This window comes from Leptinotarsa decemlineata, unplaced genomic scaffold, assembly GCF_025532065.1.
Source record: "Leptinotarsa decemlineata unplaced genomic scaffold, Ldec_3_MD MMD2_tig00078346_RagTag_RagTag, whole genome shotgun sequence".
NCBI lineage: Eukaryota > Metazoa > Arthropoda > Insecta > Coleoptera > Chrysomelidae > Leptinotarsa > Leptinotarsa decemlineata.
Window position 1 is genome coordinate 1429235 of NW_027412724.1, and position 20180 is coordinate 1449414.

The 20180-nt window shown below is 34.4% G+C and overlaps 2 protein-coding genes across 2 annotated transcripts; both read left to right on the forward strand.

Moving 5' to 3' along the window:
- Positions 1-2805: 2805 nt before the first annotated feature.
- Positions 2806-6321, forward strand: LOC111502350 (uncharacterized). Its single transcript, XM_023156415.2, has 2 exons — positions 2806-2963; positions 3021-6321. The coding sequence occupies exon 2, from the start codon at positions 3037-3039 to the stop codon at positions 5203-5205; it is 2169 nt and encodes a 722-aa protein (XP_023012183.2). The 5' UTR covers positions 2806-2963; positions 3021-3036; the 3' UTR covers positions 5206-6321.
- Positions 6322-14013: 7692 nt separating this feature from the next.
- Positions 14014-15785, forward strand: LOC111512147 (uncharacterized). Its single transcript, XM_074185794.1, has 2 exons — positions 14014-15597; positions 15656-15785. Exons 1-2 carry the CDS (start codon positions 15345-15347, stop codon positions 15775-15777), a joined length of 375 nt encoding a protein of 124 aa, XP_074041895.1. The 5' UTR covers positions 14014-15344; the 3' UTR covers positions 15778-15785.
- The last annotated feature ends 4395 nt before the right edge of the window (positions 15786-20180 follow it).

Here is a 20180-nt window from a genome sequence, read left to right on the forward strand (position 1 = left end):
GGCGGGTGTTACGTTCAATAAATATCTTTCTTGTAGTTGTCACCTTCCACAACCTGAGAATGAAAAAATTCATATATGCATAGAAAGCACAAATTTTTTGAGTCACCTGATGGGTTAAGGTGTAAATTTAGAGTATTTTCCACCTAGGAAAATGTACTTATCGTATTTAATAATTTTGCTTGTGATAAAAAGAGCCAAGGACTTGTACAGAAACTTATCCCAACGTATAAAAAATCAATATCTGCCTTCGTCTTCAGGATTGGACAAAATTAATTTGAGACACTTCATTGTGAGGTTTTCACTAAACAGTTTTTCAAACACAAACGCGACTCTTGCTTCTTCAGGCGTATCTTTACCGACTGAAATCTATATATTCAAAGCTCAATATATTTTTACAATTTGAAATACCTAAATTTTTAGTAACTGAGTTTTTACCTAGACAATCAATATTGAATGTTTAACCGTTTTGGGAATAAATCAATAAACAAAAACCTAAGGAAAGAAGAGTAAGTGTAACTCGTTTGAATAAACTTGTAATAAATGAAACTACCTGAGCTTATGTGCCAGTTTGAAAATTAAAAATATATTCAGTAATGGGGAGTTATTTATTAATTCTATTTGGCTATTCAGTAAATTACTAGAATGCTTGAATCTATTCATTTCTAAACATTCTAAAAGATTGAAATTCAAATTTTTCTCATCCAAATGTAACACGTTATAGTCATGATTGAACTCATGTTTTCCTGGGAAAAAGTACTTCCTGTTTGACCAATATAAAGTTTTGGACAAGAGACACAAGTCAATTTATATACTCCTGATCTATCCGATACTGAAGTTTTGTCCAAGCATTGGTGGATTCACTGAAATATGACAATGTCCTATAACGGACGCTATCGTTTCTTGAATAGCTTATTTTTGTAGTTTTTTGAAAAGAATGGAGTCGATATATTTACCTTGTAGTCGTTGTTGACATCAATTTGTTTGATGAAACTCGGCTCTCTATGAAAATTACTTTCCGGCACTGGAATATTCAATAGTCTGTGGAGCATACTATCGCGAATGCAGCTATTTTATGCTGGTAGGCGGGTGTGAAGAAATTATGTATGACAATGTCTGTATAAGATGATTTGTGGAAAATAGCATAATCATGCTTATTATTAATTTTCGTAATAATCAAGTCCAGAGAAAAACTTACCTAATTGCCTAGATGTGCCAGTAAAACAGACTAAGATATCATCTACGTATGTGTATCAGTACAAAACACTGGTAATTAACTCATTTATATGAATTTTGTTGTCTAGATTATACATGAAAATTTCGGTAGCAAAGGACTCGACGGGCTATCCATTATTAGTCCTTTGCTGCATGAACAAAACTTTTCGTCGAATTGAAAATCATTTTGAGATGAACAAAAACAGTAAACAATCAAATTTTTCTGTTTCATTAGAGAATTTACATGATTTTTGTTCAAGAAACGCTCAACTAGCTCATTTGTTCCAATTGGCGGAATACTGAGAAATAAATTTTTGACATCAAACGATATCAATTTATCAGGAAAAAATACATTTTCAATCTAATTCACTGATTGATGAATATAATTTAGGTATGCTAAAGTTCGATTCGAAATTAGTATAGGTTTGAATTGATTTAATAGGCATTTCTGAAATTTTTACTGTTGGATCCATTACAAATGAAAACACATATGTAAAATCGATTATATTTGAAGCTTCTGGAATTTTCATTTTTTTTCATATGTAATAACACGTTTTGAAATCAAATCTGAAGTTTCAACTGCCAATCAGGGACCTAGCTGAAGAATGACAATTTTTTATTAACTTGTCAGAAAAAGCCATTGCATGGCCAATCCCAAATTTAGGAACATTTCTTGCTTGCCCATAGAGGCTTAAAGTGATCCCTTAAACATTTTAGTCGTTTTCAGTCAGGTAAAGCAATTTCGGGTGTTCCTATTTTACTTACATCGAATTTAACATAAAATTCATATTTTAGGAGTTCGTGAATGAACCAGCATTTGCCAAACAATTCAGTACCCTCCTTTTTTGATTCAAGTCTTAACCAGTCATTATCCAGTTCTTTATTGTTTTGAACATATAGTTTGTCTTTTTCTCTAAGATTCAAGTTTACTGATTCATTCCTAAACTTAGGTACACATTTAATATTATTTGGCTACGTAAAAACTAGGACACTCAAAATTTTGGCACTTCAAATTGTAAAAACATACCTATATAAAGCTTTGAATATGTAGATTTTAGTTGGTAAAGACACACCTGAAGAAGCTATTGTATAGCGAAACACGTGTTGCGTTTTTTTTAAACTTTGAAGAAAATGTCACAATAATCAATTTCTTGAATACGTTATGGATTTTTATCAATTATCGGACGATTCCATCACATATTTTGAAAAAATCGAATGACACTTGCATTCATGCTTATCCGAATATTCACATTTTTTTTTGTGAATGGCAAATCGCAAAATAACCATCGCAATCTTTTACAGTACATTGAATAAAAGTATTAACAAATAACAGGAGAATGATTCCTTAGAGTTTCAACTAACCTCTCTACATGATGAGGTATGGGTTTTCTAGTGTTGAATGACACATTACCAATGTGGGTCCTACCGTTAATAACAATACGTCAAATTAGGAGCTACGTGAAAATATTCGAAATATTTGTTAAAATCATATATTTTAATATGCGTAATAGGGCGTGCTGGTCTCCCTGTATTCAAAGAAAAAAGGTGTTTTATTCAATATTTCGTATTATGTGTTCCATGGCGCGGTGAAACATATGTTTGCGATATTGACGTGATACGTGATTTATGTTTTGTGGTTATAATAATAATATGTCAATTTGAAATATATTTTTAAAGTGAAAAGTGGAAAGGAATGTGATTTTTCTAAAAGCTTGACCAACCTCAAGTACCTCATCTTCTTATAAAAAAACGTAAAAAAAATGTAACTAAATGATAGAATAAAATATATACATTTCAAATACTTGTAGTTTTGAAGAAGGGATCATGGAAGAGATAGTAGAAGTGTTGGAAGAACCATCTGATGTTGGGATGACAGTACCACTCTTCATAAAAAAACTATGGAACATGGTAAATGATAGGGACGAAGGAGATATCATAGGTTGGAATGACGTTGGAGATAGCTTTATCATACATGACCGACTCCAGTTTACCACAAAATTGTTACCACATTATTTTAAACATAACAATCTATCCAGTTTTGTGCGACAGCTAAATTTTTATAACTTTCGTAAGGTATCTAATGTTGAAGATAAGTTACAATATGAACATAGTTGCTTTATGAAAGGTGTTCCCCAAGTGCTTGTCTTTATTCGTCGAAAGAATCCTGCTGTCCACAAACAAACGTCTACAACAAATGTGAATGAAGCTGCAGCACTGAATAATCTTCTGAAGGATATAAAGGCCATGAAGAGTAGGCATTCTCAAATTGACAAAGAAATGTCAACGTTAAAACAGGACAATACTGCTTTATGGAATGAGTTAAATTCATTACGAATGAAGTATGCAAAACAGTCTTCTGTTATTAATAAATTGATACATTTTCTAATCACTTATATTCACACACATCAAACATCATTCTCAAAACAAAATATCAGAGTTCCTAGAAATATCAACACAAATAAACTCCAACCTGGGCCTACACTGCTAGAGTTAGATTACCAGCATTCTAAAGATACGTTGAAAGATATCAGAACAGGAAGATATACTGTACCGGGCTCCAGTAAAACTATAACATATTCCTTGAAACTTCCTGAGGGTCACTTAGAAAGCAATAGAAATACAAACATGTTTTCAAGAGATTCCTCTCTTCCAAAGAAAAACACTCAGTCTTTGAAAGAAATTTTAGCTTTAAATGAGCCATGCCATCAGGCTGGAAGAATTCCAAAGAATATGTCTCAATCTGGAAGAATCACCTATTCCGTAAAACTACCTGGAAATCAGCCAAGAGAAAAAATGCAATCTGATATTCAAAGATCATTGTTGAAAATTTTGGAAGACAATGAAAAACTGTCAATTGAAAATTCATTGGAGCAAGAGCTGACAGAAATACAATCAGATAATACCCTACTTATTGACAGTGAGCAAAATCAAATATTTGAGAATTTACCAGTAGTAGAAAGTCCACCAATGGAAAATAGTTCAAATGCAAATTCTGAATCTACAAATATGGTTTCATTTGTTAAGCCAGGAACTGATTTTAATATGCAAACTTTCAATAATCCTCAAGCTAATTCATCTAGTAAAACTAAAGGGGGAAATAGCCAACTTGTTTCCATGGAGGGGACAAGTTATTCAAACAGTACAAAAAACAATACTCATGACCACACAAAAGCTTTGGATCCCAAAATTGCGTTTTCAAATCGAATAAAAATTATGGATAAGAAAAGAAATAACCATTCGGAATCGATGTCCAGAGGTTTACAATCTCCTCAGAAAAAAATTAAAAAAAAAGTGACTGAAGTTTCTTCTTTCAATGAACAACAGGTAAATCAGAAGGCATCAGTGCAACCAGAAATTGAAAATAATCTACTTGAAATGTTGAAGGAAAGCCAAACTGCGTCCACTGATAATTCCTTGGAACAAATATTTTACGAATTCCAGACACAAGGTGAAAGTTTTGACATAACAAATAGAGTTCAGGAAACTTTTCCAATTATAGAAAGTCCTCCTGAACCTGAAAATTTTTGTAAAAATTATTCAGTGAGTATCTCACAACCGGAACTGGTTGAAATGCCAGAAAGCAATATTAACGAATTTCCAGATTTGGAACCAATAATTCAGAGCCCAACGGATGAAGTTGATATTTCATCTAATATGTCTAAGAATTTAGCAAGGTTTAGTATATTAGAGAATCCAAAGCAAAATCTTGGTTTATATATAGATAATACCCAAGAAGAACTGAATATGCTTCAGGAAATTTTGAATAACTTGAATTCTAAAGACTATGGTGATATTCCAGGTAATGCTCAGAGAGATGAAAACATTTATTCATCAGGAAAGAACAATGAAAATCAGATTGAAGAAGTTGATAACAAAGCCAGTTCTTCAAATATCGCTGATATTGAATCTTTAAATACTTGCAATTCACCACCAACCCCAACTGTATCAGTGGATGAATATTTCAATCCAAATTTTATGATCAATAATAATTAAGTACAGAACTGAAATTAGATTTTTGATACAATTTTTACTTTGTGATAATGAATTATAAATATTAATCTTCCTACCTAATTAAGTTAATCTGGCATTGTGTTAACCTAACCACTTAGTTTTTAATCTACTTGTCAGAAGTATTGCTCTTAGGCCAAATATAGCTTCTTTAGTTAAAGGTATTATGGATATTTATTAAAGAAAACTTAATGCATTTTCTTGTTTTGTGATGGATGCCTTCACCATGTAGCAATGTTAGGATAAGTTATGTGAAAAATAAGTTTTGTCTATCATTATTTTTACGTGTTGACTTTTGTTTAAGGAAAATTTTTCACAAGTAGCTTATATGAAAATTTACATAACCATCAAAATAAAAAAATCCATGGATGGTTATAACTGGTTCATTAATTACCATTTAGGCTACCTCTAAACACCCGAATTGCACGGTTTTGTCATTTGAATTTTTTTATCACTTAAGACATCAATTCATTCAGGCAATGTGTACCTATGAGTTTCAACATTTTAGTAGTATACATTCTTGAATATGGGTTTTGTCGTATGTCCGAATGGTTCTTGCAAGAACTGTGACCAAAAACCTAATTTTTGACTGATTACCTTTATTTCATCATAACAATGTTCATACTGAACAACTCTAACAGATCATTTATAGGAAAAAGTTTAGATTGATTCAAGGTTAGATAAGAATGTGTAAAATATCTTCTTCAAGTAATCTGACGATTTCCTAGCTTATTTTGAGTTTCTTTATCACTAATCTTGAATTTTCGAGAGGCTGATTTTTATGTGTACAAGCCATCTTCCCGAAAATGAGTAATTTTATACACACCGTTGATATATGTATTTACTTTTCAGTATTTTTAAATATCTGATTTATAAAATTTTGATAATTTACACTGCCGAAAAAGTATACTGACATTTAACTAATACATTGACAAAAGTCATATCCTTCTCGACAGCATGACTTGAAGAATTCATTTATCGTTTTCTACCGTTTCTTCAAATAACTTCCTATTCATTATCACTGTAGACATCATAAATATGATTGATAATAACATGTTATTTTTCCACGTTTAGGTGTAATATATATGAATATGTTTTAAATTGTTATTTTTTTATTTTCAATACAAAGCTGTCCTATATCTTACCTATTTTGTTGATTGGCCTGGGTTAGCGTGCCAATTTTATATTATCTCTCATTATGCAGTTTTGATAAGCCGGAGAGCCCCATAGGCCATTTTTTTATGGAGGTGCCAAAGCACTACATGAACATTTTTAAAACGCCCATACAGAAAAATGGCCTTGTGAAGTTTATTAAGGAAGGAAAAGATCTAAAAGTGAAGTTCAAGTTTAAATTGTTATTTTTTTATTTTCAATACAAGGCTGTCCTATATCTTACCTGTTTTGTTGATTGGCCTGGGTTAGCATGCAAATTTTATATTATTTCTCATTATGCAGTTTTGATAAGCCGGAGAGCCTCATAGGCCATTTTTTTATGGAGGTGCCAAAGCACTACATGAACATTTTTAAAACGCCCATACAGAAAAATGGCCTTGTGAAGTTTATTAAGCAAGGAAAAGATCTAAAAGTGAAGTTCAAGTTTAAATTGTTATTTTCTTATTTTCAATACAAGGCTGTCCTATATCTTACCTGTTTTGTTGATTGGCCTGGGTTAGCATGCAAATTTTATATTATTTCTCATTATGCAGTTTTGATAAGCCGGAGAGCCTCATAGGCCATTTTTTTATGGAGGTGCCAAAGCACTACATGAACATTTTTAAAACGCCCATACAGAAAAATGGCCTTGTGAAGTTTATTAAGCAAGGAAAAGATCTAGTGGAATAGATAAAGTGGAATTCAAGGCATTCAATCTGATACCCAACGAATTAGTTGATATAGCCAATGAAAGTAGAGAAAAAAAGTGACAGCTGGAATTTCTGTTCCTTACTATGAAATTGTACTTGGTTACAGTTATTCTAAAATAACATTTCTTCCAGGTCTTCATTAAGATATGACACTTCCTGTTGATCAGGCTCGAAAGTTGAGCTGTGTTGGGTGTCGAGGTGGTAAAAATTACAATAATTTTTTTAATTATTTGAATGAAAAGACAAGGGTTAAAAATATAAAATGATATCGAAGTATATTAGCAATAGTAGCAAGAACAGCAAAATATTTTTTTTACATGCATTCATTATTTTATACTGTAATAGTGGGCCCAAATAAATTGCATTTTTCACACAATTCGAAAGCGCATGAAATTTGGTTTTTGCAGTTATTTGAATTTTGAAGGATATTTTGATATCCAAAGGTTAGGTTAGGTTGGGTCAAAAGTGAGTGGGCCTATTCGACCCTCCACCGCAACTCGAAAGGGTTTTAATGTGGCTCACACCTATTCGAACTCGACCAAATAAACCCAACTACTTGTAGAAGCCGATTTGTTTATGTGGTGAGTGATCTTTTCGGTCAGATGGTAAAAGTGTGGTCCTACCAAATTCTGAAAACCTGATGCGGTCCGCAGCGGGGCAGGCACAAAGTATATAATCTGCAGTTTCATCATTTTCAAACAGAGGTGATACACACTGTCTTGCGACAGCCCGAGTTTCTGCATATGGTGATTTAGACGACAGTGACCTGTAAGGAGGCCTGTTAGACATCGTAGTTTACTCTACTGTAGTCTCACAACTGTTTGGTTTCAAGTTTTGAAGGGTGAATGCGCGCTTTGGAGTGAGCCATTCCTGGAAGTTTTTGCCAGAAGGCTTTACATCTTCTTGCTATCCAGGTGTTCATTGTTTGTTTAGCAAAATCTAAAGCAATGCCAATGACAGGTTCCGGTCCGATCAAGGTACTTGTAGCACCCTCCTTTGCAAGAAAGTCAGTGGGTCTTTACGACCCACTTTAGGTATATATATCATCCTTGCTACTAACCAACTAGATGGTATGTAGCTCCACGCCAGACTCTATATTAGAAGGGCTGAAACGACTTGACGTCCCAATCGCTCTTTTTTGGGCGATTGGCGCCCTCAAAGAGGGGAGGTCTGTTATCAAGAGTATGGTTTCCAGGAAAGTGGTTTTCTATCAAAAGCTTTTTTTTCTAGAGGTCGTAAATGGTTCATCGGGCCGTTTCAGCGACCCAATCACAGCCGTCGGCTCTCTAGAGAGAATCTTGTGAATTCTTATGCTGCGAGGTAGGGGAACGCGGGGCAATGAGAATGGTCGGGAAATAGGAGCTACGGCGATTGAACGGAATGCATGCACATTAGCGCGATCGTAAGTACTTCGCTACTTCGGTTAACCAGCAGCGGACTTCGCCTGACGCGCTCGAACCGTTAGTACCCTACGTTTAGTTTACGTTTAGTCACGAGGAACGGTTATGTGTTTTTCGCTCCACGCTTACAAAAAATTGCCAATTACCAGCATCAAGGTAAGCATGAAATTATATTCTTATTTTATTGTATTTATGTTTATTATATCCCTATATTCGTTTACTAACAAATCCAATTAGTTGAATTGTGATTGAAAATAGAAATAAATATTTTATGTTATTACTTTTCAAAATGGTAGCCTAGCTAGGTTTCCATTACCCGACATAGCTCCCATTACCCCATTTAGTAATTTCAAATATATAAAAAGCCTTGTTTTTTGTTTTAGATGCCACATAAAAGAAATCGGACAACCACAAAAGTTTCTTGGACAGTGGATTCATTAGAAAATGCTGTATCTGTTCTTAAAAGTGGAGGCATTTCGGTATACAATGTATCTCAACAAACTGACATTTCTTACAGCACTCTATAGAAGAGATACAGTTTAGCAAAAGCTAACGATAGTAGCTTAACTCTCTCAAGCTGGATAAAAAACTTCTCTCGTAAAGGTTTCTTCAGATGCACTTTCTCAGAGGACTCATACAAAAAAACTTTCACATATTGGTATCTGACAGCCTGCTTATGCAACCTTCCCAACGCTTTTCACACACTTGCTTTAAAGTAAGTGCTTTTAGTATGGCCATTTATTATACACCAGCGCTTTGTTGAACTTGAGAAGATGGTAATGAGTCGTTGTAGAATACCAAAGACGTAGACTCAATTGATGATTTTGCTCCATATCAGTAATCACTAGGTTTAGGCTATGTCACCCATAAGGAATGAACACAGCCGAAGGAAATTTGTCCAGTACTCGGGCTTGAATTTCATTATGTTCACCTGACATATTGGAGCCATTGTCGTATCTTGGACCTTGACAGTTTGTCATGTTCAAACTACACTCTTTAATTTCCTTGAACAGCAAGTCAGCAAAAGTTTCTCCAGTGGTTTCTTCGGCAACTCGATAGGCTATAAAGCTTTCTTCTATTTTGATTTTTCCATCATCTTCAGTGACGTAGCGAATCGTTGAAGAAACGTGCTTCTTGTGACTTATTATATCTGGAGTACAATCAAGGATAACGGAAAAATATCTGTCTTCCTTCATTTTTGTCAAGATGCTTTGCTTTACTGAATCACCTAGTATAGTTAGTAGCTCATTTTGTAAAATCATGTTCAGACCAGTCTCAACACCCTACACTGTAGTTTGAAGGTGATTGACAATGTTTCGTGATGAATTTCACTAGTTCGGACTTCCATTGTCTACTATATAAAATGATTTGAAATCCCTGAAACAAGTAAAAAAAGAATAATTAAAAAAGAATAGTTGAAAATAACAATTATATTAAGCAACAATAAACCTGAAATGAAATTATAGTGAAATAACCTACAAGTAAAAATATAATAATTGAATAAATAAAAATTAAAGGAATGAAAAAAGAAAATAATAAAAAAAATAAAAAGTGTAGAGATTCCAAGTCACGTTAGTTCAGGACGTTTCGATTGTTGGTATCTACAATCGTCTTCGGGTGATGACTGGACTCATACGGGACAGTATCTGAACCACGAATCCAACCACCATCAATCGACAAAAAGAGGAATCATCAAGACTCTATTAGACCGTGCTTTTGGGCTCTGTAATACAAAGGAAGGTCTCGAGAAGGAACTAGACACCATCAAAAATGATCTTCAGCGGAATGGGTACTCCAAAGCGATGGTAGAAAAGACTTTGGCTAAAAGACAGCAGGAGCCTCGCAAGGAAGAGAAGCCGTCACAACCAGTGCTTGCACTTCCCTACATCAGAGGATTATCGGAGAGGATAAGAAGAATTGGTTCCAAGTACAACATTAGAACCTGTTTCAGATCCGGTAACACTATCCGTAGCAGCCTCACGAAAATCAGGCCCCCAAACGCGGACTGCGATTCCAAGAATTGCATTTACCAGATACCCTGTGAGTGCGGAAAATCCTATATTGGTGAAACTAAGAGGCCATTGAATGTTCGCATTGCCGAGCACAAGAAGCACACACAGCGAGGAGAAACCAGCAAATCAGGAATAGCAGACCATGTTTGGACCCATCAACACAACATCGAGTGGTCCCAAGCTGAGATCTTGCACAGAGAGGAACATTGGTTCAGGAGAAAGTTTAAGGAAGCCGCATACATGTTGTCCAACAACGTATTCAGCCAGGCCAGCGTAGATATACGAAACATATGGAAACCCATCATCAAACGAAAAATGACCAACTCCCGCCAAAACGGTCATCTCTCACGGAATCAGTGAAGCGGAAAATGGAAAGTAGAGAAAGTGAAAGTATTTCAACGACCTATAAAATAGTCATCTCTCGGAGGAATCAGTCCAGTCATCCCCCGAAGCAATTGTAGATACCAACAATCGAAACGTCGTGAACTAACGTGACTTGGAATCTCTACACTTTTTATTTTTTTATTATTTTCTTTTTTCATTCCTTTAATTTTTATTTATTCAATTATTATATTTTTACTTGTAGGTTATTTCACTATCATTTCATTTCAGGTTTATTGTTGCTTAATATAATTGTTATTTTCAACTATTTTTTTTTAATTATTCTTTTTTTACTTGTTTCAGGGATTTCAAATCATTTTATATAGTAGACAATGGAAGTCCGAACTAGTGAAACCCACATGGACTGACACCTATCAGAATACAACTACTCCCCTGACTAATACCACGAAGAGCGTTGGATTATATCTGACAGGTGTCAGTGCAGGATTATATTCACTGAAGTTATTCCTGCATATGCTGTTGGCGACACAACCGCCGCAATAGATTTTCAATTATTGGACCACACTTCAGTTATACGTCTTAAGTATTCCATTAGTACACTATCAAGTTTTCCTGAAAGTTGTACAAGTCCAAGAAAGTTCCCATTATTTTTGGTAAAATTTTTGGCAAATGACCCACGAAAACCCATATTATGCTCTGTTAGAAATAAATCAATTTGCTTTATGATGTGCTGGTTAATTGAGGTGTGTCCTTTAATTCTTTTTTGTGCTTCAAACCATTCGGCCATATTTTTTTTAAATTCTGGAACTTTCACGAGAAAATTTCCTGCGAATTTCTAACCGAAATCATTGATTTGTATCTAAAAGTAAGTGTGAAAATGTACCTTGCTAGATATAAGTAGATACCTGTTTTTGAGTTAGGGATTAGTGTACTTCATCTCCTGAAGATGTCAATGAGGTTGGTGAAACTCGCGCCAGAAAGAGTCTTCCAGTGTTGGAGAGTGAAAACAGTGCTTGTTTTGAATTTATTATTTATTGCATAGAATCATATTACTGCATATTCATCAAAAATAAATAGTGGATCATTTTTTAAGTTGGCAAATTTGTTCGCAGTTAAGCATTTACATTTTATCAACTTCAATGTACATGGTTATTTGAATATTTCGGAATATGCACCAGTGAATCTTTAAATTTCAATGAATTTTTTACAAATTCTAAGGTGAAAGAATGAAAGATTGTATAATTCTTGTGAGGATGAACTAGGAGAGTATTCATATTTTTTTCGAACTTATACCTAAAATATATCTTTCTTTGTAGGGTCATTCGACCAGAAAATGAACAAACCCAGTTAATGAACACTGTTTAATACTTCAATGTATAATAAGAATATATTTGTTTGAAGAGAGCTGTTCATTCTTTCAAACGTTTCGTGCGCATGTCCACTAGGCAGTTCATTTACAGTGCGTTCCACTAAGCACTCACAACGACCACGCTCACGACCACGGTTTTTGCTGTTCCATTTGGTTCTGGGCGTCACAATCATTAACTCAAGTGGAATGGATTTTGGAGCGTTTTGAGCGTTCATTTAAATAATACACATGGCGCGTTTAAAAAAACATAACAAAAAGTTGATGAGGTTATGTTACAATTTGTAAGTGGTATCAATAAGTTCTATTAATTGTTGGTTAACATGATTTATTAAACAAAAATTATGTATATACTTCAATTTTAGAGGAGTATTTAACTAATTTATGTTCGTATATAATAAAAATGCCTTTTACGGCGGCAGTTAGAAATTTGTTGGTGCGTCGAAATAATGCTCCACAAAGTACTAGTTCGTCCAGCTTAGATGAAGAATGGAATACAATTTTACAAAAATATAATCTTGAAAAACGAAACCTTAGACCACGTATTATTGATTACGATAATGTAATTACTCGTTATTCAGATGAAGAATTTAAAAGTCATTTCAGGTAAATTATTTTTTATCACTTAATACACTATAGATTTTGAAAATTTTACTCATGGAATTCTTTATTGATCTCTTTAGACTCTCTTTAGATTGACAAATGATGAAAATATATAAATTGCGATAAATTATAAACTGCAATTATGCTTAATAAGCTTCATTTACCAATAATATTTACCTATTAACGCACGTTCACCATCTGCAGGAGAAAGTTTGAGATCCACAACAGTATCTCGTTCGGCACAATAGAACGATATTGTTGTCGCCATGTTTGATGCTTTTTGTTCTAAAAATTGCGTTCAGTTTCTCAAAACGCTCACATCGACCCACCTCTTGAGATGGGTCGTCGTGGTTTGATCAAAGACCGTTTCGTTAGTCTAAAGCAACAAATGGAAGACAGCAGTGTCAACAATTGATGTGAAGGACGCCATTTTTATATAACGTTTCGTTATCGATCCCGACAGTTTTAGATATTTTATATTTAAAAGTGTTAGACTCAGTTGTATGAAATTGATATTTTATGCATGTCAAGGTACGCATTTGAATATTTTATTACTTTTTTGTTGAAAACTCCATATTTTGCATAAAATTTAGGGTGTTCATTCACTGGATAACGTTTTCTACTGAAATCCACATTCACTGGATTTTCGTGCAGGCTTGAAAATATGCAAAAATCAACGATGTATTCACCGTCAGCTAGTAAATACACCGTTCATTCACTGGAATTCATTCACTGGAACGGATTTGATTTCTAGATGAGTACGAACTACAAACGCTTCAAATACACAGAAAACGATCTGTCCATGGCATTGAATTCAATTAATGCTGGAAGAATGAGTTTAAATAAAGTATCAGTACAATATGGAATCCCAAAATCAACTCTTCATAATGAGCTAACGAAAAAGGTCCCTATCGAGAGAAAAATGGATCCTCCTACCATACTAACCAGTGAAGATGAACACAGGCTTGCTAACTGGATTTTAGACAAAACCAAACTCGGCTTTCCTATGCATCCTGAAGAAGTCAAAACCGCTGTTCAAAAAGTTTTAAAGGCCTGTCCTAGGGAAAATAAATTCGTAGATGATAAACCGGGAGAAAAGTGGCTACAGTTATTTCTGCGAAGACACTCCGACATTTCTAAACGGAATAGAGCTTCAGTTACCGAAATGGCAATTCGGAAATGGTTCGAAGATCTACGAACATTTTTGAAAAATGAGAATATGTTGGAAATCTTGAATGATCCTTGACGTATATTCAACGCCGATGAGACAGGAGTTAAAACATCAATGGAATCAGGTCTTGTTCTGGGGCCTGCAAGAAAAAACTTCAGAAATTTCTATGAAATTGCACCAGGCAAGGAAAAAGAATCTATTACTGTTCTTTGTAATTTTGCAGCAAGTGGAACGGTAGTTCCTCCGATGATTGTATTTCCTTACAAACGAATACCCAAGGAATTGGCTGTTTCTGTACCAGAAGGATGGTCAATTGGACGATCTGATTCGGGTTGGATGACCAGTGCAATATTTTTTGAGTATATAGCCAACGTCTTCTACCCTTGACTTATCAAAGAGGGCACTGAATTTCCGGTAATACTTTTCATTGATGGACACAAATCCCATTATAACCTAGAAGTCTATGAATTCTGTCGCGAAAAACAGATCTTTCTGTATTGTCTCTTTCCAAATGCAACCCATATATTACAGCCCTGTGACTTTGCTATCTTTAGGCCATGAAAGTGGAATGGAAAATAACATGTCGTGCTCATAAACAAAAAAGCACGACATCAATAACACGACATACTTTTTGCGGATTATTCAAAGAAGCATTCGATGGGGCCTGTAAACCGAGTACCATTATTAGCGGATTCAAAAGTTGCGGACTATATCCGTTAGATGCGGAATCTGTCGATTATACTAAATGTATATCTACCCGACGAAATGAAGTGTTCAAAAAAACAGTTGTAAGCGAGTTAGGTCGTGAAGATTACAAATCGAGTTTGAAAGTTCTGGTACACTATTTTGGTGTAAACAAATTCAAAAATTCATCAGATACAAATGATGACATCCTTTCATTTTATGAATATTGCAAATGCCATGCTGACGAACAAAACATATGCAATAACACTGATAGTCAACTGATTTCAAGAGAAACAAATACCAAACAGTCACAATTGCTTTCAGAGTCTTTTTTAAACGATCTCCCTATAGAAATTAACGGAATAATTTATGATCCAATAAATGATATTAGTGAATTTAACTATCCCGATGATACGATCTTAATGAATGATCTGGCTGATGAATGTGAAAATGAATTGATTTGCTCAGAAATCATGAAAAGTATTCTTGATATGGTGTTTGATATTGTGGAGAATAGAGATATGATACCTGCAGAAGTTACTTTGGCGAAAAGTGAAAATGTGTTACAGGAAATTAGTAGTAATGAAAAAGGAATGAATATTATATCCAATGTTATTATCAACCAGGTAAATAATGAAAACTTGAACAGTTTGTGGGGCCAACACCTTCATTGGCCAAAGCAAGATGTCGCTTCAAGAAAACGTGACATGTGACCAAATACCTTTTGCAATAACTTCTGAACAATGGGTAGCGTATCATAAAGAGCAGGAAAGGAAGAAATCTGATAAGGAAAATGCAATAAAAAGACGAATATTTGAAAAGACTTTGAAGAATTCGGCCATCAACAAATCGAAAGTAACTAAGAAGAAAACGAAAAGTAAAGAAGTTTTTTCAGAAACTCTGCCCACAGACCAAAAGAGTAGTACGGAAACTCAAGGTAGGATTAAGTTGGTATACAATTCATTTTTTTTAATTTATTTATTTTTCAATTCCAGGCAATGCACCAAATGAGAAACATTCTCCAGAATGTATTTCAAAACCAATGAAAAAAACACAAAAAAACGACGTCGAGAATCAATACGAAAAGAAATTATTTCTAAAGACAAACAACTTGTGACTGTCGAAACAGATTTTGGTAATACCAAGTAGAATATTCGTGTTGAAATACTTAACTAGATTTATTTCATTCGTTTCAGGTTTCTCGCTTGGAGATTACATTTTGGTTCTTTTTCGTGGTAAAAAATACCCAGGGCTAATAAAGGATGCCGACAAAGAGAACAAAGAGTACGAAATTAATGTTAAGGAGAAGAAAATGAAAAAGGTTGGATATGGCCTACTAAAATTGACCAAGCCTGGTACAAGGAGAAACAGGTTTTGAAAAAAATACCTGAACCAAAATATGATGAAAATTCAGAGGTCTATATGGTAGTACTAACCTAAATAGCGACCAATAACGATTTGTAACTTGTTGACGTTGATAATAAATTACAGTTCATTGACTGGAGTTTGTTTGTTTTTCTATTGGCATAACCTGTTCATTCACTAGGTTTTTGGTAACCTCTCCAATTAGTTGATAAAATAAAAAAAATCAGGCTTCGGGATATTGTTCTTTAAAGTTCCTCACCATGTTAAACACCCAAATAATGTTGTACTACCTTTTACAGCCCTTGTGTGATTATTGTTTTGACGTGTTGGGAGTGTGAACCTGAAACTTGCCTTATTTGTTCATTCACTGGGCGATTGACCCTATACATTTTTTCAGCTCATTGGGAAAATTTCATTATCCTTTCTCTATTTTGAACGTATGCCACCATCAAAAATGTATTGAATCTTCTATAAAAATAATTCTGAAGACTATATCGAGAAGATATACAAACGTACTGAGATTTTTGTTACTCACCGTATGCAAACATTCTGTATTACAATAAAACTGTACTGCATTTTCCACTTATTGTCCCACTCAATTATGGACCGCTATAGAACAGCAATTTAAAAATGATTTATTACTCCGCTGGTAACGGAAATAGACTATTGTAACAGCTCTATTTTGCGAATAAAAGGCCAAGAGGGGAAGAAGCAACCGGTGTAACACCACTTTAACAGAAGGTAAAATAAGTCTGAAGACTGTATCGGGCAGAAATACAAAAGTACAAAAAAAATTGAATGAAATTCGAAACATTCACCTCTCTCAACTTCCCTAAACAGTTTGTTGTGCCTGACAGAAAATAACTACTTCCCTGGATCTGTCCTGCACCGACGAGGGGTAATAACTCATAATCGTACTGTTGGCGATTCGGAATATAATATCTGATGTTGATGTTAATAATGTTCCTAATGAAACTGATCTTTTACTGGGAGGTGATATTTTCTGAAAATTATTGACATGAAATATAAAGTGCATCACAGAACATTCAATAGCTATGGAAAGATATCTTGGATGGTTTCTATGATTTTTCCATACCAGATTTATGAAATTAAGAAAAATGAGGTATCAAAGAATGACGAGGTAAAATCAAAGGTACCGTCAACAGTGGAGGTAACTGATCGACAGGAAATCAATGAAGGCACCTACTGGACGAAATACTGTGAGTTATATATACCGGGTGACTCTCTAAGGTGGCTCACATCTATAACTTTTTTATTATTGGAGATAGAAAAATTAAATTTGGGGGTTGTGTATTATAGTTCAATTTGAATTTTTTGACATATTTACTTGCTTTGCCGCACTTCCGCTTTGGCCGGAAATGACCACAACTTTCGATTTTTAAATGAGACTTGTCAATATTTGACAAAGAAAATCATTTTTATTCCAATTTTTATTTTTTAATCTAGAATGCCATGGATCGTGTAAATTGCTTCATTCTTGATCAAGTAACATGGGAAAACTACAACTTTGAGGCTTATGACTTCATAGTCGTTTTAAGAATAATTTCACAGTCGCAAATATGAATTTTTCTAGTAAACTTGATTTTTTCAAATGGAAAGGGAGTGGATCATTTTCTTATGAATAATTTGATGCCACACACTTTCACTTTATTTTCTTTATTTTTTTTAATAATTGCAAGAAACGATCATACCTTATAAAAAATAATACATATTCAGTATACTTATGCACTAAGTCCTGTTATTCTAGTTTTCCGTGACAAACAATTGAACCTGTTGCTAGGACTACCTAAACAAATAGGCCAATGAATATGCTGTCACTTTTAAAAATGTATTTGTTGTGTACTTTATAATTAGATAAACAAAAAATAATGCACCTGATGCAGCTCGAATTTATGCTCAAAGGTTCCCTAATCCTCGCCATCCCACTCGGCATTATTTTCCAAAACTAGAAAGAAAAATGCGAAATGAACCGGAAAAACATGCCAATAACTTCATCGTCAGTGAAGAAAAAGAAGTAAACGTGTTGGCCAATGTTGAAGTGAATTGTACGGCGTGATATAAGTTATTCGTCCGTTTGGAGAATTCTTCACAAATATATTTATCGATCATTCAAGTACGAACTACACCAACATCTTTACGATAACGATCATAACCGAAGATTGACTTATTGCAACTGGTTGTACGTTTTCCATTTAAAATTAATTATTCAGATGAAACCCGATTCACCCACTTGGGTATGTTCAATAGGAATAATAAAAGGTACTGGTTTCGAACAAATTTACATCTGATGCAAGAAGAAAATTTTCAAGAGCGATTTGGTTTCAATTGCCGGATGGGTATTATGGAAGGAAAACTTTTGAGGGCAATAATTTTGGACGGACAACTGACTACGAAAAGATATCTACAGTTCCTTATAAATCAAATTAATGATTTCATTGAAGATTTGCCAATGGCTAACCAAGATGATATCCGTTTTCAACAAGATGGAGCGCCACCTCATAATTCTCAAGTTGTAAGAGAACATCCGAATGACATCTTCCCAGAAAAGAGGATTGGCACTTACGGACCTATTCAGTGGCCTGCGAGGTACATTCTTGATTTGTCATATTTTTACATAAATGTATTATTTCTTTTTCATAATCTAGATCACCAGATCTAGATTTTTTTCTCTGGGGAACAATTAAAAGTCAGGTTTACAATACAACATCAGCTACTCCGTGAAGAACTAGAGCATAAAGTAAGGGTGGCATTCATGAACATCACTGAGGAACAGCTAATCAATGTGATGCGCGCACAATTGAAAAAGTTGAACTTTGGCGTGATCAAGGAGGAGGCAATTTTGAAAATTTATAACCTTAATGGATTAATTTGCGATTTTCTTACAATTATTCAGAAAAATAGAGAAAATAAAGTGAAAGTATGTGGCATCAAATTATTCGTAAGGAAATGATCTTTCACAAAAAGCCGACGAGCCACCCCCTTTCCAGATGAAAAAATCAAGTTAACTGGAAAAATTCATATTTGCGACTGTGAAATTATTCTTAAAACGACTGTGAAGTCATAAGCATCAAAGTCGTAGTTTTCCCATGTTACTTGATCAAGAATGTAGCGATTTACACGATCCATGGTATTCTAGATTAAAAAAATAAAAATTGGAATAAAAATTATTTTATTTGTCAAATATTGACAAGTGAAGTATTGTTGGATTTAGAATGTCATTCTCGATCGAAATAAGTAAAAATATATAAGATGTCTCGTTTAAAAATCGAAAGTTGGGGTCATTTCCGGTCAAACCAGAAGTACAGCAAAACAAGTAAATATGTCAAAAAGCAACCCCCAGATTTTATTTTTCTATCTCCAATAATAAAAAGTTATAGGGGTGAGCCACCGTAGAGAATATTTAAGGCCAAAACACAAGCACTACAGGAAAATCCTTTAGGCGCTCTTAGAGCGGTGCCTGTCCTAAAGTAGTGATTCACATTGGATGTGAATCGCTGGAGATTAAATCCAAATGGAAGAGTTCTTGAACAGTGAGGTTCGAGATGTACTGAATTGAACCTCAAAACAATGAGCAGCCACAGTTTGTCGTGTATTTCTGATATGTAGCGCTCTTGGTGTATTCAAATGTGCCAAGTCACTTGAACACTTCCCGTGACAGTATCTATAGAAGAGAGACAAATCTCGAACCTTTCTTCGATGTTCCAGACTATCAAAATTGCAGGTGATGTTCGCGTCTCCAATCAGGCGGATGGCTCTTTTCTATATGGAATCCGGCAGTTTCAGGGTATGTTTGGAGGCGGAGCTGCATACATGAGAATAATACTCCAAAGAAGGTCTGACCTGAGCTTTATGAAGCATCAAAAGTTGCTGAGGTGTGTTACAGTTCTCTGGTTCTGAGCAGTGTTCCAAGCTTTTGAGTAGCAGCCTTTGCAATTCCAGCGACATGATTGTTCCAAGACATATTGGTGTCCATTTTAACCCCCAAGAAACTTATCGAAGAAGAAAGCGGAATTGTCTGACCTGACATTATTATATCCGATTCTGAAACATTTATCTTCTTCGAGAAATGGAGAAAACCGATGTGTCATTGAATTGAACCTGGTCATTCATTAGATATAGGGAACTTTTGAATTT

Coding starts and splice junctions, on each gene's coding strand:
- LOC111502350 (XM_023156415.2), top strand. CDS start 3,037: ATGGAAGAGATAGTAGAAGTGTTGGAAGAACCATCTGATGTTGGGATG.
- LOC111512147 (XM_074185794.1), top strand. CDS start 15,345: ATGTCGCTTCAAGAAAACGTGACATGTGACCAAATACCTTTTGCAATA. Junction 15,598..15,655: donor GAGTAGTACGGAAACTCAAG/GTAGGATTAAGT, acceptor TTTCAATTCCAG/GCAATGCACCAAATGAGAAA.